Raw genomic sequence first — 27,989 nt, 5'->3', positions numbered from 1 at the left:
AGGGGAGGAAAGAACAAAAAGAGAAGGCCTGTGATAGGATGGAAGGCAGGAGGGATTAAAAAACAAAAGGGATGATGGTGCGAGGCAAAAGGAGATGGTAATGGGGCAAGTTAAGAAACAAAAGAGTCGTCGAGATGAGGTGTAAATGGGAATGGCAGAATCATCAACAGCTGCCATGTGAAAAAAAAGGGGCCGAGGTTAAGGACTGAAAGTGTTGAACTAATTGTACAACAGCACTGATCAACAAAAAGTGAAAACTTTGGTGCCAGAACTTAACACATTTTTGACAATGACCAAGGAAAGCAACTTCAAGAAGAGTAAACTTCACCACCAATAGCAGGACAAATTAAATTATTGATTCAAAAATCCATGTATAGCTGAAACGTCACAAAAATTAACCATCACAAAACAGGACTGAAGTTTTTATTTTATTTTTTCTCAGGATGTGGGCATTGTTGGCAAGGCAACTAATGTCGAGATGCCTTTTCTAGCGGTCTGATGCAACTGAGTGCCGTGCTAAGCCAGAGGGCGGTTAAGAGTCAACCACGTTGGTGTGGGACTGGAGTCACATATAGGCCTGGCTGGATAAGGACGGCAGGTTTTCTTCCCTAAAGTAAATTAGCGTCAAGCTTAAATTCTTTGGTTTTATTTGACCTGCAACTCCAGGGCCAAATTTGTGGGTGCGAAAGAGCCTCGAGAATTAAATATTAGGCTTTAAAAATTTTAAACTTTCATATTTGCTACTTTGGAGTTATGATACAAGCTGGTCTATATCTAATCACTGCATATAATTTTGAATAAAAGTTGTTTCTCAATTCCTTTACACCATCTGCCTTAAATTCTGAATGCTGAAACCTTAAGCGCTATGTTCAGATCAGAAACTTAATTTCCTAGTATCCAAAGATCAACCCTGTCTTGGCGATTTAAATGATGTGCCGTAATACTGGATTTGCAGTCACTTCCCCAGACTGAGTTCTTAATACCAGCTGGATCGCTGAAGTAGAGGGATAAATACGGCAAAAAAATGTAGCTAGGTCATTCCGGCGTAGCAGCGCCAGCAGAGGCCTGTGGGTAGAGGGACTTAAATTAGACTTTAAACATGCACGCTATCTCCCTTTCCCACCCCGATTTCAGATAGCTGTAAAATAAACCAAATCTGAAGGGGGCTAAAGTTACAATAAGAATTTATCCAGCGAGTAGACCAGCGAGGTCTTCGGTTCAATTTCCAGTTTGTGCTGAATTAGTTGATCTCAACTAGAATGGCAACACTACAATAGGCCCTGGTGTCTCCAGTTAGAGAGAATGGGGGAAAAAAGTTAGTCAGTCAGTGTGAAGATTCTTCAACTGAACCCCGACTTAGAATTACATCGAATTCTACGTCAGGGTTCAGTTGAACATTCTTCACAATCACGATCAAGGGTCTCGCAGGAATAATGGTCACCGGGACAAGTTACAGAGGGAGCCAACACACATGGAATCATACCCCAGGAAGGAATCAACACCTCTGGAGGGGAAAAAGGAGGTGGGAAAATTGGCAAGAAAAGAAAATCCACTATGTGGAACTCTTTAGCATCTATGGAAAGTGCACAAAGTTGTGAGAGAGATTTGTTGAAGCTCTGAAGGAAATCTAGTGTCAGGAAAACCAGTACCATGTAGGAGTCTGGCAGGGCCTTTCACAATACTATCAAGCCGACTCTCAGTTTTCTTGGATTATCCATAAACAGAGCTACACACAGTGATCTCTTAATTTTTTAATATAAATAGTAAACTAGAGCTGATGTAAACAGGCGTCCACCGTACATCCACACAGTACTGGTCAAAACTGATCCATTACACAAAAACTTGCACCATGCTCCCTTTAAAGAAAGCATTAACAAAAAAAAACATTCTGGGCAATACGATTTTAGAATTCTTCTGAAGAACAGAGGCTTACAAAGGCTGTAACGCTTTAAATACAGTATCAGATTGTCAAATCTTTAATAACATAAGCCAGTCAGAAATGTGATCTTCAGCGTTTATTAAAACCTTTAAGTCCATAAACGACAACAAAGTTACTGTAGAATTTATCGCATACAGCTAGCATACAACAGCATGTCCTCAATCTAAATGAAATACAAAAGATTTTAACTTTTTCATACAAAGGAACTTTTAAATTTATTAATGTGACCTTACATTTCTTTAGTTACATAAAATCTGCTACAGCAAAGTATCTTATACTTCCCTTGCACATACAGGTAAATACGGGTGGATGAAAAAACTGCTGTCGGTGTCAGCCTCATAATGGACATTGTTGTGCAAATGTTTTGACAGCCAAGACGACAAACAGAATGTTTGATATTACAGCTCATACTGGTAATGCAAATGTCTACAAAGGCCTTACTTCCATGAGTGCCCTTCAGGTTAAGAGGACATTGTGTCAATGTTTCTTTAGTGCTAACACAAGCAAATACACTGGTTCTATGCCAAATCAAGTTGATTTATTAAAACTCATTGCTTTCCTTTCCTGTATATATTTGAACCAATCTGAATTCAGCCTGCTTCTGTACATAAGAAACCACTTCAATTTCAACCGTTCGAGAGGTTTGTTTCATATACATACATAAATATATAAATATATAGATATATATATATGCGAGAGAAAGAGATCAAAACTGTGTGCCATAATTGTACAAATAAAACTAATTTGATTAAAATGAGTTGGTTAAAAAATGTTAGCGTGTACAGATCCACTGAATCCATAACCCATGATTTAACAACACCGAGATACATGAGGAAAAGTGCTTCAGCTAGCACGTGAAAGCACTAGCCTTTTCCGTAGCAACAGATTATGTCATTATATGACAATGCATCTACCTAGTAGCTGAGCCTAATAACTGCAAACTCTACGTTCTGTTCCCAGGGAGACAAACTTATATCTTTAAAAAAAATTGTAAAGATAGTGGAAACATGGCAGTTGTTACCTGTGTTAAGTATTTCGCAATGCATGAATCAAAGCACTAAAAATTAATAGTCTGTAAAGCTAGTTATGGAGTGATTAATCTTTTAGCATTTGCCCAAACATCATTTTAGCGTCACAACACTGTGCCTCGGAATCAAACACAATCCTGGCAGTGACCTTCTTTATTTTTGCAGCATCTTAAAACAAAAATGGAGGACTGCAGTCCCACTGCACGCGCAAATAGTGCGCCTGCTCACTACGTTGTATACAGTTAGCGACGGAGTTCGTGCGCAAGACCATTTACCACGCCTTTTAGGATTTCCGATGTCAAATCGGCATGATTAAAACTATTTCACGTCGCCATTCCCCGACAGTATCTGACGCTGCTTTGTTATTTTTTTTTCCTTTTGAAGTATACCACTTGTAACAGGACCCCCTCCACCCCGCCCATCATCTGCTAATGAACACACAATGGAGTTGGAGTTGTGCAGGAGAGTAACCCCACAAACTGACTATGCTTTGACACGCTGGTGCGACATAGCCACAAATGACAGGGAGACAAAGCTAGTCTGAAGATTACCGGCTGGCAGCTTTACTCTGATGGTGTTTAGCAGGCTGCAGCACCTGGTGATGTTAGGCCTGGATCCTGCCCAGATGAATATAAAAAAATTGGGACGGGCAGCTGAATTTGATAGTACAGGAGTATTCAAGGCACAGGCTCTGCATACCCTGCTCCAACCATCCAATCAATTCTACTTCATTTTGGTCATGTCCAGGAGAATTTGCTTTTGTTCAGTCTATATATAATAGACAGAGAACAAGTACTACTTCCAAAAAAAAATGCTAAAAATGCTGTCTAGGTTCTAAGAGTCTGATTCTGAATTTCTACAAGGTAAGGTTTCTACGACTGTGACCTCTCAGACACGACAGACAGGAATTGTGGCTGGCGAACACGAGAAGCAACGTTCAGCTTTCACTTTGGGCTAAGTCACACCAAGTGCAAAAAAATCCTGAAACACTTGCTCTATCTTTACACTTAAACAAAATGTTTCACTCTCTGCAAATTGCCATTTTTTTTTTTTTAAAGGGGTAAAACAAACTACATGACACAAAGGCAACTGCTGTAGAACATAAAGGAAGGAAGGAAGGAAGGAAACAATAAGAAAGTGGTCTAGTTTGTCGTAGCACAGGTAGTGCTTTGCGTAAATGTGCCTGTGTATGAGGGCTGTGCTAACTGCACACATGAATTATGGCAAGAAGGATCTCAGCCTTGTGGAATGAGGAAACTAAGTAATTGTTTCGACGAATAAGATGGTTTCAGCTCCACCCCATCTGTTAGCAGAGTACAAAGATCCCAGTACAAGCCCTGACGGTCTCTTTCTCTCTAAAAATCAGCAAATTCTTTAGCACATTTTTCAGTTAAAGAGACACGGATGTCCTCCTCTTCATAATCATCGAAATTGCTGGTGTCGCCTGGGCCTCTGCACTTTGGTATGAATGGAGCTTCCACCTGAAAACAATTATCAGAGAGTGTAAGATGAAGAGATGGACAAAGGTCGCTGAAAATGATCTCTCTGGGGCAACAGTTCGACTGTGACACGTGTTTTAAAAAAATTCATTCATGGGATGTGGGCGTCGCCAGCAAGGCCGCCATTTATTGGCTGCCCCTAACGGCCCAGGCGGTGGCGAGTTGCCTTTTTGAAGACGTGGCTTGCTAGGCCATTTCAGAGGACAGTCAATCATATTTCTGTGGGTCTGGAATCACATATAGGCCAGACGGCAGATTTCCTTCCCTAAAGGACATTAGTGAACCAGATGGATTTTTGACAACGATCCAGCAGTTTCATGGTCACCACCACACTAGATTTTTTATTCCAGATTTATTTAATTGACTGAATTTAAATTCCCCAGCTGCCGGGGTGGGATTTGAACTCGCGTCTCCAGATCATTCATGCAGGCCTCTGGATTAATAGTCCAGTAACATAACCACTCTGCTACCATACCCCCTAAATGTGTGAACCCACTGTAATCACCAAGCAAATATTCTTCAAACAACTGTCAAGCTGAAAAGCAAATACTAAAACACAGGAATAAGAACACTAAAAGGAGAACTTCAATTAACAAAATGTAAAATGTGCACAATGGTGTGGAAATGAACACACCATTTTTACATACAGGAAACTTTCGATTAACCGGCCCCTAAATAACCAGAATGCTCTATCCACCGGCAAAATTCAGGAGTCGGTTCAGATAACTTTTATTGCTTTTTTTACTCCATTTGTTACTGTGTAAGGGTGTAGCTGAAGCTGTTGCTAAGCTACAGAGACGCTTGCAACTTGTGCCGATTGTTTGAAGCTGTTGCAACAGGGTTTGTTGCTTTATACGGAGCTCTGAGCTCCGTATCTTTTACTATAGCGTTCGGTTATCCGGAATTGTTGATGAACCGGCACCACGTCGGTCCCGTCTGTGCCGGATACCAGAAAGTTTCCTGTAGTGCCCGAATTCTCTTAGGTTATAACTTGGATTATATGCAGTTAAAGCTCCTTCCACCCTGCTCCAAACAACATGGCACACATCAATGCAGTCCATTTATGTGAAGTAACATTTTCATTTCCTGTACCAGTTACATAATTGTGGCTCTGACTGCGATTACCTGAACTCTCAAATTAAGGGCACCTGCATTCTGTGTACTGAGGCAGTCCAAACCCATTCCATTTAAGAATCCCAATAACATCCAGGGAGACAAATCCTAGCAAGTGGAGGGAGAGGAAATCAAATGTGTTGTACAAAAGGTCAGGCACTTCTTGGCCTTTGCTGCAGTTCAGGAACAAGCAAACTAACCAGAAGCTACTTTTAAAGGTATTTTTTTTTTAAATTCAGATTTGGAGATCCCAGTACCCAGGAGCTGGCTCCCAGCACATGCTGTTAAATTGGTTTTCCATGGCTCACACAGCAGACTTGTAGACCTACAAGTCTCATCACTGGACGCCAGACACCGAATGAAGGGGATAAAGGCCGAGTGCTAGCTCCTGGACTCCAAATTAAAACACAAAAGCAGCTAGAAGTTGGGGAAATTGAGTTGAGAGTTCCTTGTGGAATCAGATCAGAGACAAGTAACCAATGATGAAATGCCTGACCTTTTCTGTGACGAGCTCTTGGTTCCCTCCAATTCCTGGGATTGGTTTCTTGACTATCAGGAGTCCCAAGTGAAATGGGTTTGGGCTGTCTGCCAGTTTCTATCCCTGCCACATTTACTCGTTCAGTGTAGAAATCTACGGTCCAGATCTAAACTAGATTCGCTTCAAGCCATTTGTTATCTGCTTGTACTTGGAAATAGAAGACGATTATTGCAAGATGCAACATTGATGGTGACCATATCTCAATGGGGTGGTGCTGGTAATAAAAGCGTGGCGACAGAGCTTTTGGTGGTCTGAAGTACACGGAACATCACTTAGTCAGTCGTCTGAATTTTACAACTCAGCTTTGACACAAAAGCACTTCTTGGAATTTTTAGTAGAATTTATTTGATACACAGACACATGGGTCAAAGGGCAGGAATCAGTTGCAGACTTCAGCAACTGGAAAAGCTTTCCTGTAAATGTAAGAGTTCGAACTTGCCAAAAATATCAAATATATTTTCTATAAATTATTTCAACAAAAACTTAAAAGCTAACTCAGTTGGGGTCACGTTAAAAAAAAAAAATGGATGTTGTGGTGTACACAAGAAATAGGAGCAGGAGTCGGCCGATCGCCCCTCGAGCCTGCTCCGCCATTCAATAAGATCATGGCTGATCCAATCTTGGCCTCAACTCCACTTTCCCGCTCTCTCCCCAGACCCCTTGTAGTTAAAATGTTGGTCAATCTCCGCCTTGAATATATTCATTGACTCCGCCTCCACAGCGCTCCCGGGTAGAGAATTCCAAAGATTCACGACCCTCTGAGGAAATTCCTCCTCATCTCCGTCTTAAATGGGCGACCCCTTATTCTGAGACTATGCCCCCCTTGTACAACGAGCACCCTCTTGTCCTCAACCGGGCGACGTGAAGGCAAGACTTCCAATGGGAGGAAAGAATAAACTTAAAACAGAAATACATGGGACGACCCAATAGGTCACTGGAAAAGGCAAGGCCACTTAACTGTAAACTACCTTTAATGATGCAGGTTGCATCATGAGAATTAATGTAGAATTCTCATTCATTATTATACAAATATCTTCTGCTAGATTTTCCAATCTAGTAAATCATTTCAAAACATCTACTCATTTAAAGATCAGAACAAAGCACGTACCTTCCTCTGATAAATGGCAATCCAATCTGTAGTGGCAAACCACTTGTGGTTCTTAATGTCATTCACACCATTTTTGAGATTCCCATATCGTTTGGTCAGATCTACCTGAAGCAAATTTCGCAGCAGGTCTTTCAGGTCTGAACTGAAGTGAGAAGGGAACCGTACCTGAAATAAGGGAGCAGGTCAGTCTTTTGAGAATAGGGGCCTAAACACAAGTTTAAACGGCAGGTCTCACCAACACTTGTTAAAATTTTAGATTACCAATTATATGGTCTTCTTCACTAATTGAGAGAAGTTCAACTTCCACACCTAGGAATAGCTGCCATCCCACAGTGGAAAAATCTAGCTGGGACAGCATTCCTTTTAGAAATTGCATCCTGGGAGGTCACGTAATCTTGCCCCGTGTACAAGGCCTTGTTCTGATGTGCCTTCAGCTCTCCACCCATAGGTGGCAGCAGAGACTCCCAGTAACAGCAAGAGTACTGAAACATAAACTGAAGGGTGTAGTTTACACTGTAGCACTGGTCTCAGATCAGCAACCATACCATCAATGTGCAGCCAGCAGTACTCTGGTTAACAGAAAGTGCTGGAAACACTCAGCAGGCCAGGCAGCATCCATGGAGAGAGAAACAGAGTTAACGTTTCAGGTCTGGGACCCGGTTAAACTGTCTAGCTAGGATGGAGATTCCAAGATTTCTGGGTGCCTCAAAGCACTTCAGATGAATTAATGTGCAGTTACTGTTTCTGCAGGCAAACATGGCAGCAATTAGCACACAGCATGGTCCCACAAACAGAAAGTGACCAGTTAGTCCATTTAGATGGTACAGGAAACTCTCTTAACCGGCACCTAAACAACTGGAAATCTTTCTTAACCAGCAAAATTCAGGAGTAAGTTCAGGTAAGTTTTACTTTATATTAGTGGCCGTGTAACTGGGGTTCCTGCACCTGTTGCCGTGCAACAGGGACTCCTGGATCTGTGGCCGTGTAACCGGGACTCCTGCACAAGTGCCGTGTAACAGGGACTCCTGCACCTGTGGCCGCGTACGGGGCTCTCGTACCTTAGTAAGTATACCTCTGTAATCCGGACTTTTTGATCAATCGGCACCACGCCAGTCCCGTCGGTGCCGGATAAAAAAAAAGAGTTTCCTGTATTTCTTCAAGGCCGAATGTCAGCCAGGGCACCAGGAAAATTCTTCTACTCTTAAATAGTGCCATGGGATCTTTTATATCCACCTGAGCAGGCAGATTGAGGCCTCGGTTTCATGTCCCATCTGAAAGACAGCACCTGGGACAATGCGTCACACTCTCGGCAGTGCAATGATGTTGTGCAGTGGGGTTTGATCCCACTAACTTCTAAGCCAGAGGTGGCATGCTGCCAATTGAGTCAAGCTGGCCTTCAATGGACTTTAGCACTTTGTAAAATTGGTTTGACATCACATTGGAATTACATTCCACATGGTTTAAAAGCTTGGCGGGGGGGGGGGGGGGTCTTCTACAGTCTGGTCTGGGCCCAACTCCATGGTAATACCTTCAATTTTGCATTAGAGAGGTGGAAACTACTTTGCAATGATGCAAAAGGAGTATAATTGCACACAAAAGCACCTCAAAGCTGCATCAGCTCAAAGAGAAACCGGGTGTGTCCAAGACAATAGCTTTGTTTCTTGGGTGAAAGCTAAAACATCTTTCAAAAGAAAGGAAAACTATAACCAGTGGTAGGTCATCAGGACTCCGAACCAAAAGGGAAATTGCACTGAGCCAGTTCTTTTAATCTTCTAAGTTTGTCTGACTGAATTTTCATATTATTTAGAAGTAACAAGCTTATGTTATACACTCTCAAAACAGTAATACAGGAAACTTTGGTTTATCCGGAGGTTGTATGTCCGGAATACTCGATCTAACGACAAAAATCAGGAGCCGTTTTCGATAAGTTTTTTTTAGTTCTCGTTCTTTTTTTCCCCCCAGTCGGGCACTGCAAGGTCTGTAGCTATAGCAACAGCTTCAGCTAGAGACGCTTGCAGCTGCAGCCGACTCTTTAGAAGCTGTTGCTAAGCAACAGTGTTGTTGTTGTCAGATACAGAGATGAAAACCTCCGTATGCTTCAACATTAACTTTGTATGTCCGGCAGTTTTGAGAGATCGGCAACACGCCGGTCCCGTCGGTGCCGGATATCACAAAGTTTCCTGTACCTGGGATACCAGTTTATAAAAGGGATTACTGTGAACAGGAGAAAATAATCTTCCAAGTTTAGTGGAACTCTTACATTATTGAGACTGTTAAGTCACTTCTTACAATTTTGTGAACACGATCATCATTGTCCCATCTACATCAATTTGTGAAAGCAGCCCATTCAACCTCTGGTCCAGGTGAATTAACTGACCTCAGTGGGTGTGGGGCAGTGGGTGCAACAGTTGGCAAGTTTTGGGGTGGAGGAGCACCAATTCAGAACACTTCCCTTCCAGTAACCAAGTAAACATTTTTTCATGTGCAAGGCTGGACAGTGATTCTTTGCTCCCGCATCGTTACCTCTGGTGTCCCCGCAAGGATCTATCCTGGCACCACCCCCCCCACCCCTCCTATTTCTCATCTACATGCTGCCCCTCGGTGACATCATCCGAAAGCACAGCGTCAGTTTCCACATGTACGCTGACGACACCCAGCTCTAGCTCACCACCCCCACCTCTTTCGACTCCTCCACGGTCTCTAAATTGTCAGACTGCTTATCGAACATCTAGTACTGGATGAGCAGAAATTTCCTCCAACTAAATATTGGGAAGATGGAAGCCATTGTCTTCGGTCCCCGCCACAAATTTTGTTCCCTAGCCGCCGACTCCATCCCTCCTCCTGGCAACTGTCGAGGCTGAACCAGACTAATCGCAACCAGTGTCATATCTGACCAAGATGAGTTTCCGACCGCAGATCCGTGTAGACCATCTATTTCCACCTTGGTAACATCGGCCGACTCCGCCCCTGCCTCAGCTCATCCGCTGCTGAAACCCTCATCCATGCCTTTGTTACCTCTAGACTTGACTATTCCAATGCACTCCCGGCCGGCCTCCTACGTTCTACCTTCCGTAAGCTTGGTTATCCAAAACTCTGCTGCCCGTGCCCTAACTCGCACAAGTCCTGTTCAGCCATCACCCTTGTGCTCGCTGACCAGCAGGCTCCCGGTTAAGCAATGCCTCGATTTTAAAATGCTCATCCTCGATTTCAAATTCCTCTATGGCCTCGCCCCCTCCCCATCTCTGTAATCTCTTCCAGCCCTACAATTCCCCCCCACCCGAGATATCTGCGCTCCTCCAATTCTAGCCTCTTGAGCACCCTGGATTTTAATCGCTTCACCATTGGTAGTCGTGCCTTCAGCTGCCAAGGCCCCAAGCTCTGGAATTCCCTCCCTAAACCTCTCCGCCTCGCTATCCTCCTTCAAACATACCTCTTTGACCAAGCTTTTGGTTATCTGCCCTAATATTCCCTTATGTGCCTCGGTGTCAAATTATGTTTGGTAACGCGCCCGTGAAGCGACTTGGGATGTTTTGCTACGTTAAAGGTGCTATATAAATAGGAGGAGTTGTTGTTGTTGTTGAGTGTTGACAAGCGACCACTGGCAACTGTGGGAAGAGCAAGAAGCTTTCTTCTCCTGAACACCTTCCAGCAGGAATCATTGAACAGCCATTAGGAGTGGGAACCCTGGAAGATTTTTCCTCATCGCAGCCAATTGTTGCATCCACTGCAATATACCCAGTCAACCACTGGAGGGAACAGGAGAAGACCCCTGAAGTTTAACAACTGGTGCAGCAGATAGGGACTAAAGAATGAGGTGATACATGAACACCCAGAGACAAATCTCTTCCAACCCAACAAAACACAGAATGGAAGTATAAACAAAATATGCATTCTTGAATAAAATTGTTAAGATTATCACACTTCACCTTTCCAGAGACAATCTTTTCATAGATCTGTATAGGCTGGTCTGCAAAGAATGGAGGATATCCAGCTGCCATTTCATAGATTAGAACCCCCAGTGCCCACCAATCCACTGCTTTGTTGTAACCCTACAAAATGAAAACACATATGCATTCAAGCATTCTATACAAAGAATGCAGTCCATAGCACCAATTTCATTTGCCCAAAAAGATAAAAGGACAGTTAGAACTTTTCTATGAGTGTTTGGACTTTGAAAAACCACCACAGGTTACACTGGCAAAGTTTCCTGTTCAAGTGATGGAAAATTACCGAGCAGGAAAACACACCCATCTGAATGGAAGCTTATAAAAGAAATACTTGAATTTATATAGAGCCTCATCACATCTCTCAGAAATTACTCCAAGTGTTTCCTATGTAGTTAAGTTAGAACGTTGTAATCCAATGTGAATGACAATACCGAAAGGCAGGTTTTCTTGTGTACGGAGGTCCATCCCTCTCAAGCTTACCTTGCTGAGAATAATCTCTGGAGCCAAGTATTCTGGAGTTCCACAAAGTGTCCAAGTTCTGCCCTTTACCCTTTTTGCGAAACCAAAATCTGTGACCTACAAATATATGAGGTTAACATGAAATTGTTTAACTTCTATTCTGAAACAAGCTTCTCTCCTCAACTTAGGTTTTTTTTTTACTAAAGGTGTAAGCAACACAAAAACAGGCAACAATCACACAAAATATTGGGGAATAGCAGGCCCGTTGCATATTATAGACAAGGATCTCTTTTTTGTGGCTGTCGCTGGCAAGCCCATCCTTAGCTATCCTGAGGATGTTAAGAGTCACATATTGGCCAGACCGGGTAGGGGCAGCATGTTTCCTTTCCTGAAGGACATTAGTGAACTAGTTGGGTTTTTAACGACAATCCGGCATCTTTTATGGTTATTTTATCTGCTGCCAACCCACTAATCACCAGATTTCTTAATAAATTCAATTTTCCAGCATGCCATGGTGGGATTTGAGCTCTCAACTTGTGGATTGCCAGTCTAGTACCATAACCACTAGGCTACTGTACTCATACAGAAGAATGGAAATGAAGTGGAATGGGATCCCCCAAAACACTGGTTAAAAAAAAAATCCTGGAATTGTACCCCAGCATGAGCCAGTTCATTCAGGAAAGGAGGGGTGCGGGTGTGGGTAGTGAAGGACAGGAAGAGAAATACAGGAAACGTTGGTTTATCCGGAGGTTGTATGTCCGGAAACCTCGATCTAACGGCAGAAATCAGCAGCCGTTTTGTTAGTTTTTTTTTCTTCCCCTAGCATTTTTTTTTTTTTTTTTATAAAGTCAGTCTCTGGAAAGCCTCTCTGAAGCTGTTGCTAAGCTACAGAGACGCTTCCAAGGTACGGGCCGACTGTTTACAAGCTGTTGCCAAGCAACAGTGTTTGTTGTCAGATACGGAGATGAAAACCTCCGTATCCTTCAACATTAGCGCTGGTCTGTCCGGAAATTTTCATAGATCGGCATCACACCGGTCCCGTCGATGCCGGATATCGCAAAGTTTCCTGTAAGTTGGTGCACAAATAACATTCCTAAGAAGACAAGTCATAAAAATCTGTTTGAAGCTGAGACTTGTGGACTTGATTTGGCTGGGCATGGCACAGCACAAAAGAACACCATCAGGCTGACTGCAGTTTTACTTTACGGCTTAAACACTTGGTGCAATTGGTAATTGTCTCGGGGACAAAAGCCACTATTCCTAGTTTATACCCATGATATAAATAAATCAGCACTGTGAAATCCCCAAAAACTGGCAACTAAATATCATAATGTAGTGTGGTGCTTATTCAGCATCACAAGTCCATTTTTATGTTCTAATGTTAAAGCAATTTTCCAATTTAACTGGACAAATTTATTTCCAAGTCGTGGAATGCGTTACCTTGCCACTAATTTGTAGAATTAAGAAACGTATCTATAGAGACATAACTATATATATATATAAAAATCTCATGCGTGTGCACCACTTGTCGGTAAAACTTTTGGTCACCCTTTTATGATGTTTAACTTTAAAACTTATGTAACATTTAGGATTGAAATCTGTATGTAAACAGTTGCCTGCAACAAGGTAGGTGTAGTTTCTCTCCCAACTCCACCGCCATCCTATATACATGCACACACACTATTATATATATATATCTACATATATTTTTTATTAAAAAGCTTGTATTTATCACCTGACCATGGCCAACACCTCTGGGAATTTATCAATTAAAAAAAAAAATTGTTTTTATTAAAAAAATGTTTTAACTCAAGCAACTACAGTTCATCTCTCAAGTTAGGGTTGCCATCTTACTTTAGAGTCAGCAGATACTGTAACAGATCTTTTACACACTCCCAACTGAACGATTTAATAAACTCTGCCCTTGAGGAGGTTGGAGGGGGCGGGGCAGGGGGGAGGGGGAGGGCAGTACAAAGGCTGCTATGGTGGCCTGTGGCTGGTTGAGCTCGCACTGCAATAACAGACATTAAATTAGCTTTTCAAAAAGAAAACCGAAGAAAAATAAGTTGCAAGTACAGAAAGTGCTAAAGGAAAGTCTCAATGCAAAAGTACTTTCCTTGTTTTTAAAATATGTTAATGCGCAGATGATTATCAAAAGATTATTTTGAAAGTTTGTCAGTTTGAGCTTCACATAAATTACAAGTATATCAGAAATTATTCCTCACTACAAACACCATACCTGGATATACCCTTGTTGGTCAATTAAAAGGTTTTCAGGCTTCAGGTCTCTGTAGATGAGGTCTAGTGAATGGAGGTACTCAAAGGTCAGGACTATCTGAGCTGCATAAAACCGTGCGTGAGGTTCACTATAAAAGAACAATTATGTTATAATACTCAGTGATTAATTGAATAGAAAAATCTAATAAATCAATTCGTAGGTCAATGCCAAAAAACGCTGTACATGAATACATTTACTAATTATTGACATGAAGATCAAAACACTTGCAGTCATTTACTGCATTTTTGGAAATGGCGACATTTAGTTGTTTAAGTACTCGCCTCATAACAATTACAATTACACAATTAAGAGTTCAAACATTGCCTGTGAATAATTGAAACTTGAACCCTCCTCCCCAGTGACTTAGTGTCCTGCAGCATGAAGGTGGTCTTGGTCTCGGCAAGATCAAGTGAAATCAATTACAAATACAATGGAGGTACGATAGTTGGCCTAGATATCCAGAAATAGCAAGGAAAATCACAGAATCTTACAGCACAGAAGGAGGCCATTCAGCCCATCGTGCCTGCGCCGACTCTTTGAAAGAGCTGTCCAATTAGTCACACGCCCCTGCTCTTTCCCCATATCCCTGTAAACTTTTCCTGTTCAGTATATATCCCATTCCCTTTTGAAAGTTACCATTGAATCTGCTTCCACCACCCTTTCAGGCAGTGCACTCCATAGAAAACACTGAAAAATAGAAGCAGGAGTAGCCCATTCGGCCCTTCGAGCCTGCTCCGCCATTCAATATGATCATGGCTGATCCTCTATCAATACCATATTCCCACTCTCCCCATACCCCTTGATGCCTTTTGTGTCTAGAAATCTATCTATCTCCTTCTTAAATATATTCAGTGACTTGGCCTCCACAGCCTTCTGTGGTAGAGAATTCCACAGGTTCACCACCCTCAGTGAAGAAATTTCATCTCATCTCAGTCCTAACTGTCCTACCCCGTATCCTGAGACAGACCCCTCGTTCTAGACCCCCCCAGCCAGGGGAAACATCCTCCCTGCATCCAGTCTGTCTAGCCCTGTCAGAATTTTACACGTTTCCACGAGATCCCCTCATTCTTTTAAACTCTAGTGAATACAGGCCTAGTCAACCCAATCTCTCCTCATACGACAGTCCTGCCACCCCAGGAATCAGTCTGGTGAACTTTCGCTGCACTCCCTCTATGGCAAGTATATCCTTTCTTAGGTAAGGAGACCTAAACTGCACATAGTGCTCCAGGTGTGGTCTGACCAAGGCCCTGCACAACTGTAGTAAGACATCCTTGCTCCTGTACTCAAATCATCTTGCAATGAAGGCCAACATACCATTTGCCTTCCTAACTGCCTGCTGCACCTGCATGTTTGCTTTCAGTGACTGGTGTACAAGGACACCCAGGTCCCTTTGTACATCAGCATTTCCCAAACTATCACCATTTAAATAATGCTCTACCTTTGTTTTTCCTACCGAAGTGGATAATTTCACATTTATCCACGTTATACTGCATCTGCCATGTATTTGCCCACTCACTCAACTTGTCTAAATCGCCTTGAAGCCTCTTTGCATCCTTCTCACAACCCCACCTAGTTTTGTGTCATCAGCAAACTTGGAAATATTACATTTGGTTCCCTCATCCAAATCATTGATATATATTGTGAATAGCCGGGGCCCAAGCACTGATCCCTGCGGTACCCCACTAGTCACCGCCTGCCACCCTGAAAAAGACCCATTTATTCCTACTGTTTCCTGTCTATTAACCAATTTTCAATCCATACCAGTATATTACTCCCAATCCCATGTGCTTTAATTTTGCACACTAACCTCTTATGTGGGACTTTATCAAAGGCCTGCTGAAAATCCAAATACACCACATCCACTGGTTCTCCCTTATCTATTCTACCAGTTACATCCTCAAAAAACTCCAGTAGGTTTGTCAAACAAGATTTCCCTTTCATAAATCCATGTTGACTTTGTCTAATCCCGTTGATATTTTCTAAGTGTCCTGTTATCACATCCTTTATAATAGACTCTAGCATTTTCCCTACTACTGATGTTAGGCGAACCAGTCTGTAGTTCCCTGTTTTCTCTCTCCCTCCTTTTTTAAATATTGGGGTTACATTTGCCATCCTCCAATCTGCCGGAATGGTTCCCTAGTCTATAGAATTTTGGAAGATGATAACCAAGATCAGAACAACTCACTGCGTTGAAAAAATTCTCATCTCCCCTCGAGTTCTTTTGCCAATTAGCTTAAACCCTCCTGCCAGTGGAATAGTGGAAACATCTGCTCTCAAACACTAAGCTTCATGTCCAAACCTAGAATTGTTAGATTCTGTATGTGTGACCATTTTAAAGGCATCCCAACTCTCAGTACTTTGTGGTGTAATAAAAATGTAACTAACGTGGCTCAATAGCAAAATGCACTATACAACACAGCCTCGAGCCATATGGACCAGTATCATCTCTGGCCTAATGTCAGGTTAGGTGTTTAATTGGGATGGCAGTCGGGGCACTACAACTGGCTGATCCAGCCTTCCCAAACCGGGGAGGAGTAAAATCAGCTAGACTTCCCAATGCTTATTATCTCGTCATCCATGGTGGAAACTTCATGTGTGGAGAAGTCACATGAGGAAAGGATTAAGTCTTGGTAAATTATCAGCTATAATCAAATGGTCATCGTTCAGGCTTAGAAAGTGAATGCGGACATGCTCTTCTTCGAATAGTGCCACGGGATCTTTTACATCCACCTGAGAGCGCAGACGGGGCCTCGGTTTAATGTCTTATCTGAAAGATGGCACCTCCAACAATGCAGCACTCCCTCGGCACTGCACTGGAGTGTTAGCCTGGACTTTTATGCTAAAGTTTCTGGAGTGGGACTTGAACCCACCACCTTCTGACTCAGAGGCGAGGGTGCTACCAACTGAGCCACAGCGGACACCAAGAACTATAGAGCAGGGGCAAATGCTGAGAAGTGCAAGTACCCACTTGGGAAGTGTTGAGGATTCTTCCTGCTAAGCCAGTCACCATTTAAACTTTCATTACAGAACATAGAAAATAGGAGCAGGAGTAGGCCATTCGGCCCCTCGAGCCTGCTCCGCCATTCAATGCGATCATGGCTGATCATCCAAATTCAGTACCCTATAGAAACATAGAAGATAGGAGCAGGAGTAGGCCATGTTTACAGAGTGCTTGGTCCCTTCTTTGCAAAGAAGGGGCTGATTTTGAAGGTCAATTGAAGTTTTCTGCCTTTTTTCTTAATCTCAACTGTTTTAACCAAATGTTCAACGAGGAGGATCCGTTTCCTTCTGCACCCCTCCCCTCATCTACCCAGGACATCTGTCGACAGACAATAAATCTGCTACTCTGGTTGACACCAATGCTCCAGTTAAACAAGCTAAACTATGATCCTTTTGCTCTATATCATTCGATTCTGGCCTTGTAAGAGACAGATACAGGGCTCCACTGTGGAACTCAACAGCTAGTATTTACACTATGACTAGCTTGGAAATACTGGCAGCACTAGGAGTTCTCAGTACTGATCCTCTACCCTACAACTCCCTTTTAAGAGCACCCCTGCGTCACCCTGTAATTCCCCTACACTCTGTACATAGAACCCCAAAACACAACCAAATGCATTAATAAGGGCTCAATCTTAGATCTAGGAGGAGAAGACTGCACCATTCATAAAGGGAGGCTAAATTGTCAAACAGATTTTAATTTAATTTATGAAGAATTTCCTTTATGGGTTCAGTATACTAAAACCAAAACACGTGTAAAACACTGTGGCCTAGAAATTCACTTGGGCGCGGGCAGCTCGCTCGCGCCCAAAAGTTAGCGCTGGGCGGGGAGGCATTAGCGCACGCCGTATATTCGTCTTCTGCGCCCCAATTCGGAAGCGGGCGCTATACCAGGGTGTGCCCGCCTCCGTTTGGGGCGCTGCAACTGAATATCGGCGCGCTAGTTGCCGCAGCGCCACCCGATGCGGTGCGGCAGGCTGCGGTACTGCAGGCCTCCCCCTTCTCTTAAGGGGGAGGTGCCTGCAACGGCCGGAGCCCCGATCGCGAGTGCCGGCAAAAGAGCCCGGCACAACGGAGAAGTGCCGGGCTCCACGGAAACCAGCCGGCAATGCCGCGGGGGGGGGGGGGGGGGGGTGGTGGTGGAGGAGGCCGGGGAAGGAGGTGCGGGCAGGCGGCTGCCGAAAAAGCGGCCGGCCGCACCTTCAGCTTTAAAGCGCCCCACTATGGCAGCAGGATGGCCCCGTTTTCTGTTCGCTGTTTGCGCCCGCTTCGGAGGAGGCGGGCGCAAATAAATATGGGGATCGGCACGGTTTCGGGCCACCACGCACACCGATGACGTCATCGGTCCCGGCGCAGCGCTAACGGCTACCGCCGTCAATACCGCTGCACTCAATTTCAGCGCTACCACCCCGCCGGCGCAAAAGACCTCTTTAGGCGCTAAGTGGGCGCAAGGCCCACTGAATTTCTAGGCCTGTGTACTTAACTGCTTTTGGCCTGGGGAGAGAGGCCCAACAGCAAGGAGAGAAGATGAGACTCTAAAGGAATGCGCTCTCTCCACATCCCAACACTATTGAAGCCCTAATATTGTCCTCAAGGGCCCAGTCCTACCATTTGCCCCAATAGTGTATAAACGCACAAAACTGTATCCACAGCTACTGCTTCTATAGACTGGAAAAGTGAGTTGACAATCAAAATGCAGTGCAGAAATTAAAATACGAAAAATTTATAAATATAATTTGGGTTAAAAGACCAAAATAAAATGCATCATCATAGAATGGTTACAGCACAGAAGGAGGCCATTCGGCCCCTCGAGCCCGTGCCGGCTCTCTGCAAGAGCACTTCAGCCAGTCCCACCCCCCTGCCCTTTCCCTGGAGCCCTGCAATTTTTTTTCCTTCAGGTACTTATCCAACTGTGTTTTGAAAGCCACGATTGAATCTGCCTCCACCACCCCCTCAGGCAGTGAATCCCAGATCCTAACCACTCGCTGCGTAAAAATGTTTTTCCTTGTATCGCCTTTGGTTCTTCTGCCAATCACATTGAATCTGTGTCCTCTGGTTCTCGATCCATCCGCCAATGGAACAGTTTCTCTCTATCTACACCCCTCGTGATTTTGAGCACCTCTATCAAATCTCCTCTCAACCTTCTCTGCTCTAAGGAGAACAACCCCAGCTTCTCAAGTCACGTAACTAAAGCCCCTCATCCCTGGAACCATTCTTGTAAATCTTTTCTGCACCCTCTCCAAGGCCTTCACATGTACTTGGTCACAATGATGGGATAATTTAGCTCTCAATAATTTAGTCTTTCGGATGAGACGTTAAACCGAGGCCCCGTCTGCTCTCTCAGGTGGATGTAAAAGATCCCATGGCACTATTTCGAAGAAGAGTAGGGGAGTTATCCCCGGTGTCCTGGCCAATATTTATCCCTCAATCAACATAACAAAAATCATTTATCTGGTCATGATCACATTGCTGTTTGTGGGAGCTTGCGGTGCGCAAATTGGCTGCCGCGTTTCCCACATTACAACAGTGACTACACTCCAAAAGTACTTCATTGGCTGTAAAGCGCTTTGAGACGTCCGGTGGTCATGAAAGGTGCTATATAAATGTAAGCCTTTCTTTTCTTTTAATTTACAGGTGCCTGGAGGAAAATTTTCCAGTGAGGTCAGGTGGCCTGAGAAACACTCGCGGTATGTGGTGAACGAGAGAATACGTATTAGTCTAATGGCTTAAAAATCATATTTTTGGCCCATTTTTAAGTTAAAGATGAACAGTAACAAATTTTATCCATCAAGTCACACGTGAGCTAAACCTTACCTAAACCTTCCGATTCTTCTAAGATGTGAAAACATTTCACCGCCTGGCACGTACTCCATCACCATATATAAATTAGAGTTGTCCTAAAACACAGCGAAGAAAGGTATTTTATAAACTTGATAGTAGATATGAACATCAAGAGCCAACTATTTCCACTTTTTAAAGAGCAAGTATTACAAGAATGTTTTATGTAAACATTCTTTATTGAATATCTTAAATAGAACAAGAGTTGCAGTTTGACTTTACCACAGCTTGTAATAAATAAGCAGCTACACCCATTAGCTCAGGGCGTGCTTTTTCAGCAGTGTACTAATTGAAGTCCTTTTAAGGGAAGGCTCTATAACTTCTCCGAGTCCTGCCCCATAGTGGCTCGTTTTAAAAGGATTACACATTGTGGGAGGGGGTAGTATTCTTCTTCCATACTTTATGTTGCTATAATCTCAAAGTTAAGCAAGGGCAATTGGGCAAGATAAAGCTATGAACCATTTCAGGCGAGGTGAACGTATGAATAATTTAACAGATATGGTCACCGCCCACTTAAGACAGTGAAGCAGAATAGTACTGGTGCTAGATTAGCTTTATTAGTAGTAAGTGGCCCATCAGAAACAATTAGTAACCTGGAAGAGCGACAACAATTGAGTAACAGTCATCAAGCAGTTCAAAGTGAAATGAAAGCTCAAAATAATTATGTTTGTGCAAGCCTTAGAACAATTAACTTGACAACTATGACAAGAAGTCTAGGAGAAGATTAAGCAGGAAAAAAACCTAAAAAATAAAATAACATTTTAAGCTGTGTGGAAAATAAGTCTCTCAGAAGGAATATATAGCAGGATTAAGATCACAATAACTGAAAAAGATGGTTAAAAATAACCTGAAGGTCAAAAAATATATTTTTAAAAAGTGAGGACTGGACAGCATAAAGGTGCACTGTAAACAGCAACGAGGTATCTGAAGAAAATAAGCAGCTAGGTTCTTAGAATTAAATGCCAAAGACCATTGGGATAAAATGGGATAAGCCATAGATTCATTAAGGAACAGTAAGGAAACAGGTAAGCCACACGATTGATGGTTTTAGAGGGTCCATAAATCTAAAGCAAAAATGATCCTGATGTTCAAAAAAAACCCATGGCACTGTGAATTATAGATCAGGTGGCCGAACATCGGTCGTGGGGAAAATGTTTGTGCATTGTACAAGGATGCTATCAACGCTGATCCACGAGTAGAATTCAGCCGATTTGGTTCTCCCTATTACTCACACTATTCATCTATAACATGGAGGAGATAACGGTCATGTTATGAAATTTGTAGATGACACCACAAGCTTGTCCCGTGAAGAGATTTCGAATCACTCAAAAGAATCGGGATCAAGTGGATGGTCTGATGGCAGATGGATTTAATGTGGATTAACAGAGGTTGTGCACAATAGAAGGGGATACAAATATCTGTACAGGATTACATAGCGCCTACAGCACAGAAACAGGCCATGCGACCCAACTGGTCTATGCCGGATGAACGGATGTCAGTTTTCAATGGAGCAGAAACAAAAGACTTGAGTTTTTAAATAAAATTTTCAATGCGAAGCTGTTATCAACAAAGCTAATCATGTGCTGGAATGATCTCAAGGGTGTTTGAAGTGATCGGAGCAAAATGGATGTATGAGAATAATCTAGTTAATAATCATCAACCAACTTGGCTTTTTAAAAAATTTGTTCATGGGATGTGGGCGTCACTGGCAAGGCCAGCATTTATTGTCCATCGTTGCCCTTGAGAAGGTGGTGGTGAGCCGCCTTCTTGAACCGCTGCAGTCCGTGTGGTGAAGGTACTCCCACAGTGCTGTTAGATAGGGAGTTCCAGGATTTTGACCCAGCGACGATGAAGGATCAGCGATATATTTCCAAGTCAGGATGGTGTGTGACTTGGAGGGGAACTTGGAGGTGGTGGTGTTCCCATGCGCCTGCTGCCCTTGTCCTTCTAGGTGGTAGAAGTCGCAGGTTTGGCAGGCGCTGTCAAAGAAGCCTTGGCGAGTTGCCGCAGTGCACCTTGTCGATGGTACACACTGCAGCCACGGTGCGCCGGTGGTGGAGGGAGTAAATGTTTAAGGTGGTGGGTGGGATGCCAATCAAGCGGGTTGCTTTGTCCTGGATGGTGTCGAACTTCTGGAGCTGCACTCATCCAGGGAAGTGGAGAGTATTCCATCACACTCCTGACTTGTGCCTTGTAGATGGTGGAAAGGCTTTGGGGAGTCAGGAGGGGAGACACTCGTCGCAGAATACCCAGCCTTAGAAGGGGAAAAGCTTGCATGACACTGGCGGCAGATACAGAGTCCAGAGGTAGGACAAAGCAGTTTGCTTGAATGCCGCCCCTGCCACAAGACTCAGTATTCATTCCCTCCTGTACTGGTGCACTGTGGCTGCAGTACACACTGTGGCTGCAATATCTACAGGGTGCACTACAGCAACTCATCAGCCTGCTTCAACAACACCTTCCCCGCCCCAAGGACTCTTAAGGACAAGAGCAGCAGCATCATGTGAACAGCATGATCTGCAAGCTCTGCTCCATCATCAGAGTTAATATCCTGGAAATCCTTATCTAACACTGCTGTAGGAGCAACATCACTACAAGGGCTCCAGCAGCACAAGAAAGGCCCATCAGCTTCTCAGGGTAACTAGGATGGGGCAATAAATGGGGCCTTGCAAGAAAAAAAAGTGGAAAACCACTTGACAAATTTGTTTAGATTTCCAAAAAGGCCATTACTGAAACTGAAAGCAATGGGAATTCAAGTTAAAATGAGCACGTTGGAAAGGAATTAAACAGCTGAAGAGAAGAATCCAGCAGATACTTGTCGGGAGAATAACGTCAGGGCGGAGGGAAGTACTGGGTGCAGTGTCCCAGGGAACCCTGGCGCTGATCTAACTGTTCCTAATCTACATGAATTAATCTGAAGCAAACTGCTCAATTTTGCGGATGATACTAAACTAGGGGCACAGTTGAATCAGAGGAAGGAGCCACAAACCTACAAATGGAGTTACTTTAAATCTGCAGATGGGCAAATCAGTAGCAGATGAAATTCAACACAGACACATGTAAGGTACTACATCTTAGAACAAATGGATCTCACAAGTGTACTATGAATGGTGTGGCAACAGTTAAAAGGTGAAATGGATCTGATGGCAATAGCGAATTTGACACTTAACTTGTCAAATCACTGTGAAAGCAGCAATAAACAAAGCAAACCGAATACTAAATTATATCGTTAGATCAGTGCAGTACTTGTCATGCTAAAATGATTTCGTACCCTGTCCAGACCACACCTCGAGTGCCATGTTCATTTTTGGTCACAATGACACAAGGGAAAGAACAACTGGGATTAGAACGAATTAACCCCCACCCCCAAACACAACCTCGGCACTGGGTATGTGAAAATGAAGGGTCTGGCAGAATCCTTCACCAGGAGATTAAATAGTTGGGTAAAGTGAATTGTACATGGTCTGTAGAAGAAATAGCTTGAGTGACTTTCTCATTCATGCTTCTTGATGTCATTTTTATTAATTTTAGACAGGAAATGCATCTTTGCTGATAGTGCCACTTTCTGCCGACAGAGGGCTCTACTGCATAATGACTAGCAATTTATGATATATTTTAGAGTACATGGGACCATTTTTAAGTTAAAATTTGGTTTCTTTTGTTATACTTATTAAATAGTTACCTCATTAAAAAAAAAAGCTTAAATTGTACAAAGCTGCAACTACTTTCTATCCACCTCCCTGTTACATAGGAACAGGAGTAGGCCATTCAGCCCCTCAAGCTGGTTCTACCATTCAATTAGATCATGCCTGATCTGTACCTCTACTCCATTTACCCACCCTTGTTCCACATCCCCTTATAACCTTACCTAACAAAATACTATCTCTGTCTTAAAAATTTCAATTGAACCAGCATCCACAGCCTTTTGTGGAGCCAGTTCCAGATTTCACTACCCGGTGTGTGAACAATTGATTCCCGATTCATTCTGGTGAATCTCTGCTGTACCCCCTCCAAGGCCAATATATCCTTCCTAAGGTTTGATGCCCAAAACAAAACTCTTGCTTTCTAGCCACACAAATCAGACCTGGGTTGAAGGCAGGCAACTGTGGTCATTTCCTTTGTCTCTACCAACGCTGTTCAGCAGCCAGCCAACATGAAACGCTGAAGTACGGTCTAATAGTGTTTCCTCGCACCCACCAAGAAATCAAAGGGAATTCAGAAGAAACTTCTTCTACTAGAGAGTGGTGAGAATGTGGAACTCGCTACCACAGGGAATGGTTGAAGCGAGTAGTATAGATGCATTTAAGGAGAGGCTAGATAAGCATGTGAGGGTGAAGGGAATAGAGGGTTATATGCTGACTGAGTTAGATGAGGAAAGATGGGAGGAGGCTCGTGAGTGGAGCATAAACGCTGGCATGGCCTGTTTCTATGCCGTATATCCTATGTAATCCTAGGCTCGTGGTTGGAATGTGGAACTCAATGCCTGAAAGGGTGGTGGAGGCAGGAACCCTCACAACATTCAAGAAGCATTTGGATGAGCACTTGAAATGCCATTGCATACAAGGCTATGGACCAAATGCTGGAAAATGGGATTAGACTGGACAGGGATGGATGGGCGGCGCAGACACGATGGGCCGAAAGGCCTCTTTCTGTGCTGTAAAACTCTATGACTATGACTGATGACTTCAATTCTATCCAGTGGTGTGGCGGATCTAGAAACCAGTAATCTTGGGGAAGTTCCATAACAGAGTGCACAAACTCAGCCTTTAACTCAAGAAATATCTACCTTGTAGGGTCGGTCTTCTTTCTTTGAACAGAAATCATCCTCCAAACACTAAATGAGTACTGACACCCTTAAAGTACATGTTGCTGAAGGGGGAGGAGGGTATGGCGAGGAGGAATAACTATTTAAGAGAGTGATTTGTGGTTTTATAATGAAGGAAAGTGTGTGTTGGGGGGGGGGGGGGGGTGAGGGGAGAAAAGACCAAGAACTGCAGTAAACGAACAAAAAAACACCGTTAAGGTCAGACACACTGACAGATCAGTCAATTGGTTTTAGCTGTCTCCGAGGAGGATGCAACAAGACTGCAGTGTGCTGAAGGAGACAAGGGTCTCAAGACAGACACTGGATTGACCAAAATAGAATGACAGAAATTTCTCAGAAGTCACTATGGATTTCACCAACACCTATTTACAGCAACTGGCATCTGCAAGGAGCTTTGCCACTAGTGCGGATGACAAACTGAGAATTGACCAGTGTTTGGGTATAGACAGACCCATTCCGCTCAACATGAACAAGGAAAGACAGCAACCTGGGTGTCTCCAGATTGAATATCATCCAGCCCAACTAGAGCTGACCTGGCACACTGGGTAGAACGTGGATTGCGGATGCTACTAGGAGCATATTTGGGGTCCTTGTAGTCTTCAAAGTCTCCAGACGCTTCATGGAGCCTGGCAAATAATGACATTTTTAGTATTGGACCATTTGGTGCCAATTGCACACCTTGATAGGTGCTGGTGGACCCAGTCTGCGTCAGAAAAGATGGGTCTCCATCTGATTTTTTTCAATAATTATCTGCATCCTTTAGTTCTGGGCAGGAAAATCTTTTCAATGATGGGCATAAGAAATGATAATGGCCATCAGTGGCTAGAACACAACAATTTCATTTAATGCAATCTTTAAAACTGCATTTCTGAGACCAATTTGCAGTGTTAAGCATGTTGAAAACCTGACATGGTAGATGAATTTGGATATTATGGAACAACAATGAAAACCACACAAAAACTACATATGCATTACTTAAAAAAATTAAGTGCTGAAAGTAATTGGAGTGAAAACCGTGAGGGGCCACACTGCACGAGTGTAGCAATCTCATTTTACAGATGAGGAAAAAATAAATTGCCCTTTTGCAGATGGATCGCTTCTTATACAGTGCACAGTAATGAGAAGGGTCACATTGGCGACATGTCCAATGTCATCATAGCATTGCCATTGCGCCATCGCAGCCTTTCTCCTGCAAAAAACCTACCTGCCAATGCTGGTACAGAGAACTGTGTAGAGGATGCCCGGAATAAAGAAAAACATTATAAATACTGCCACCCACGTTGCAAAACATACCTTGCTGTACCATTAAAATCCAACTGGGCAAGTCATATCAAGTCTTCCATAGACTGAACAATGCCCTTTTCTTCCATGCAAATTAACATACTTTTAAGTTTGCAATAAGGTGATCATTCACAGGATGTGTCATACATCAATTCTTGTCTACTACTTTTAAATGCAACAGCGTTGTTCAGTTTCATCTATACCTTATGCAGGTAGCAAAGCACACTTCAAAACAGAAAATAAGTGAATTGTGCATGAGGGGGGATTAATAATGCAGCTTTAGTGAATATCCTGTGGGCAATTTATTAAAGGTTAATGAAGGGATTGGTTAATATTCATGGTCATAACCAGTACTGAAACGTCATTCACAGATTTAGCAATGGAGGGGAAATCAACATGTAATAAAATCAATTGTCTTGTCTGTTAAGTCCTAATGAAGAATCAATAGTGGCAACACATCCTTTAATAGCTTACAAACACACTGTACTTAAGTCTACATATTTATATCAATGTAAAACAATAGATTTTCAGACACATCAGAAATGTATCAAAGCACATGACAGTCCATGACCATCTCCTCTCTCCCCCACCCCACACACAAGACAAGATGCAAAATCAGGTTTTACACAAGTTTATGGCTCTACAGTAGCAGCCACATGTAGTTTCTTCAATTTACCATCGAGCAAATGGTGGGATAACATTCAGGATTTGCAGCAACATTCCAACGAACAATCTTATTCAGTCCCTTTCAACAAATTAGAGTTTACAATTCTCCCAGCTGAACAAGTGGCCGATGAGCACGAAGGATTCAAAAAGCATTTAAACGTATATGGACACCGTGAGGGCAGGTGTGCAACACTGTCCTTCCAAAGTCTGAAGTTATGAATATTTACCTTGAAGGAATACTCCAATTTCACCAGAAATGGGAAATTAACAGCCTGCAATATTCTCTTCTCATTGAGTGTGTGTTCTATTTGCTTCAGTTTGACAACCTAAAGAAAAATGACATTACTTAACATTCCTGTTGAAGGGATCACCATGTTAAATTGTCCAACAGCCCTTCACTTCATTGGAACTACATGGATAAGTCTAAACATGTCAATCAAATTAGGGACAACCAGCAAATCTCAACTCAACAGTCGCTCTCTAACAATAAGAAGTTTGCTTTAAATGTGATTTGTCCCCCTTTGGGAGTGGGAGAAGAGAAATGAGTCTTGTCTAATGCGTTCCAATTTGGGTCAAATTAGTATGAACGGATAATGAAAATGTGGTAAAGTTTAAGTCCACACATTACTTCATTGTTGTCTTCTTTCCTTCGACTTTCCTCTGCTGCACATGAAAAGGCATAATCATGTTGAAAACAAGACTCATCACACTGTCTCCTACTCCAAGCTCACTATTTCACAGGACCTCAAAGCTGTGGAACTCCTTACCTCTCAGTCGTCCCTTCCTTCTATAACCTACAGGCTTTTTAAAACGCAATCCTGGCATCACCTAACCACTGCGTGTTGATTTATCTTGTCTTCTCTACTACTCTTTCCAACAATGGTCCTGCATGGTGTCCTGCACTATGGGCCCTGGCCTTTCACATTTCACCTAGGTTTCTCAATAAAAAAACAAATGAATGAGAAAGTTAAGTATACAAACATTAACTCTGAAGATACCAGATGTATTTAGCAGATACACCATGTGTATACAGCATTTACTATTAGAATTATTGGCCCAGAAATTCGGGTCGGGGGCTTCCCGCGGGTGCAAGCCTCCGACCTGCACTTACCTAGCGCGCCGGCCGTTGAGCTGTGGGCCCCCGTGGGATTCCGATCCTGGGCCTGCTCCAACTGCCGGCGCGCAGTGCTTGCGTATCCCAGGGGCGCAGGTAGTTCGACGCGTCCCGTGATCACGTGGGCCATGGGGAGCCAATCGGAGCAGGGAATGCTCCATTCATAAGATTGACAGGAAGAGCTGTCAAAACTTATAAATACTACGGCCCCAAAACAGCACGAAATCTTCAAATTTTTTTTTTTTTTTTTTAAATCACATTTTTAAAATAAACTATAAATTACATGAAATAACTATTTTAAACAATAATTTAAATTTTTGAAAAAATAATGTTATTTTCTAACGGGGCTAAAAAAT

General features: G+C 43.1%; 1 protein-coding gene across 2 annotated transcripts in view; it reads right to left on the bottom strand.

Annotated features, from left to right (window-relative positions):
* Positions 1 to 2,000: 2,000 nt before the first annotated feature.
* Positions 2,001 to 27,989, bottom strand: part of LOC147122386 (cAMP-dependent protein kinase catalytic subunit beta) — a 171,920-nt gene continuing 145,931 nt past the window's right edge. For both annotated transcript variants that reach the window (XM_085983507.1, XM_085983506.1), the window contains exons 4-10: positions 26,747 to 26,845; positions 19,724 to 19,806; positions 13,871 to 13,997; positions 11,653 to 11,748; positions 11,152 to 11,274; positions 7,226 to 7,390; positions 2,001 to 4,448 (exon numbers count right to left, since the gene is read on the bottom strand). In XM_085983507.1, the coding sequence (XP_085839633.1) occupies positions 4,323 to 4,448; positions 7,226 to 7,390; positions 11,152 to 11,274; positions 11,653 to 11,748; positions 13,871 to 13,997; positions 19,724 to 19,806; positions 26,747 to 26,845 (819 nt within the window). In that variant the 3' untranslated portion in view covers positions 2,001 to 4,322. The remainder of the gene's footprint in view (positions 4,449 to 7,225; positions 7,391 to 11,151; positions 11,275 to 11,652; positions 11,749 to 13,870; positions 13,998 to 19,723; positions 19,807 to 26,746; positions 26,846 to 27,989) is intronic.

The sequence above is a fragment of the Somniosus microcephalus genome, chromosome 3 (genome assembly GCF_052327205.1).
Source record: "Somniosus microcephalus isolate GS21.2 chromosome 3, FLI_Smic_1.0, whole genome shotgun sequence".
Taxonomy (NCBI): Eukaryota; Metazoa; Chordata; class Chondrichthyes; order Squaliformes; family Somniosidae; genus Somniosus; species Somniosus microcephalus.
Note: the sequence above shows the minus strand (reverse complement) of the source record. Positions and strands in the feature narration are given on the sequence as shown.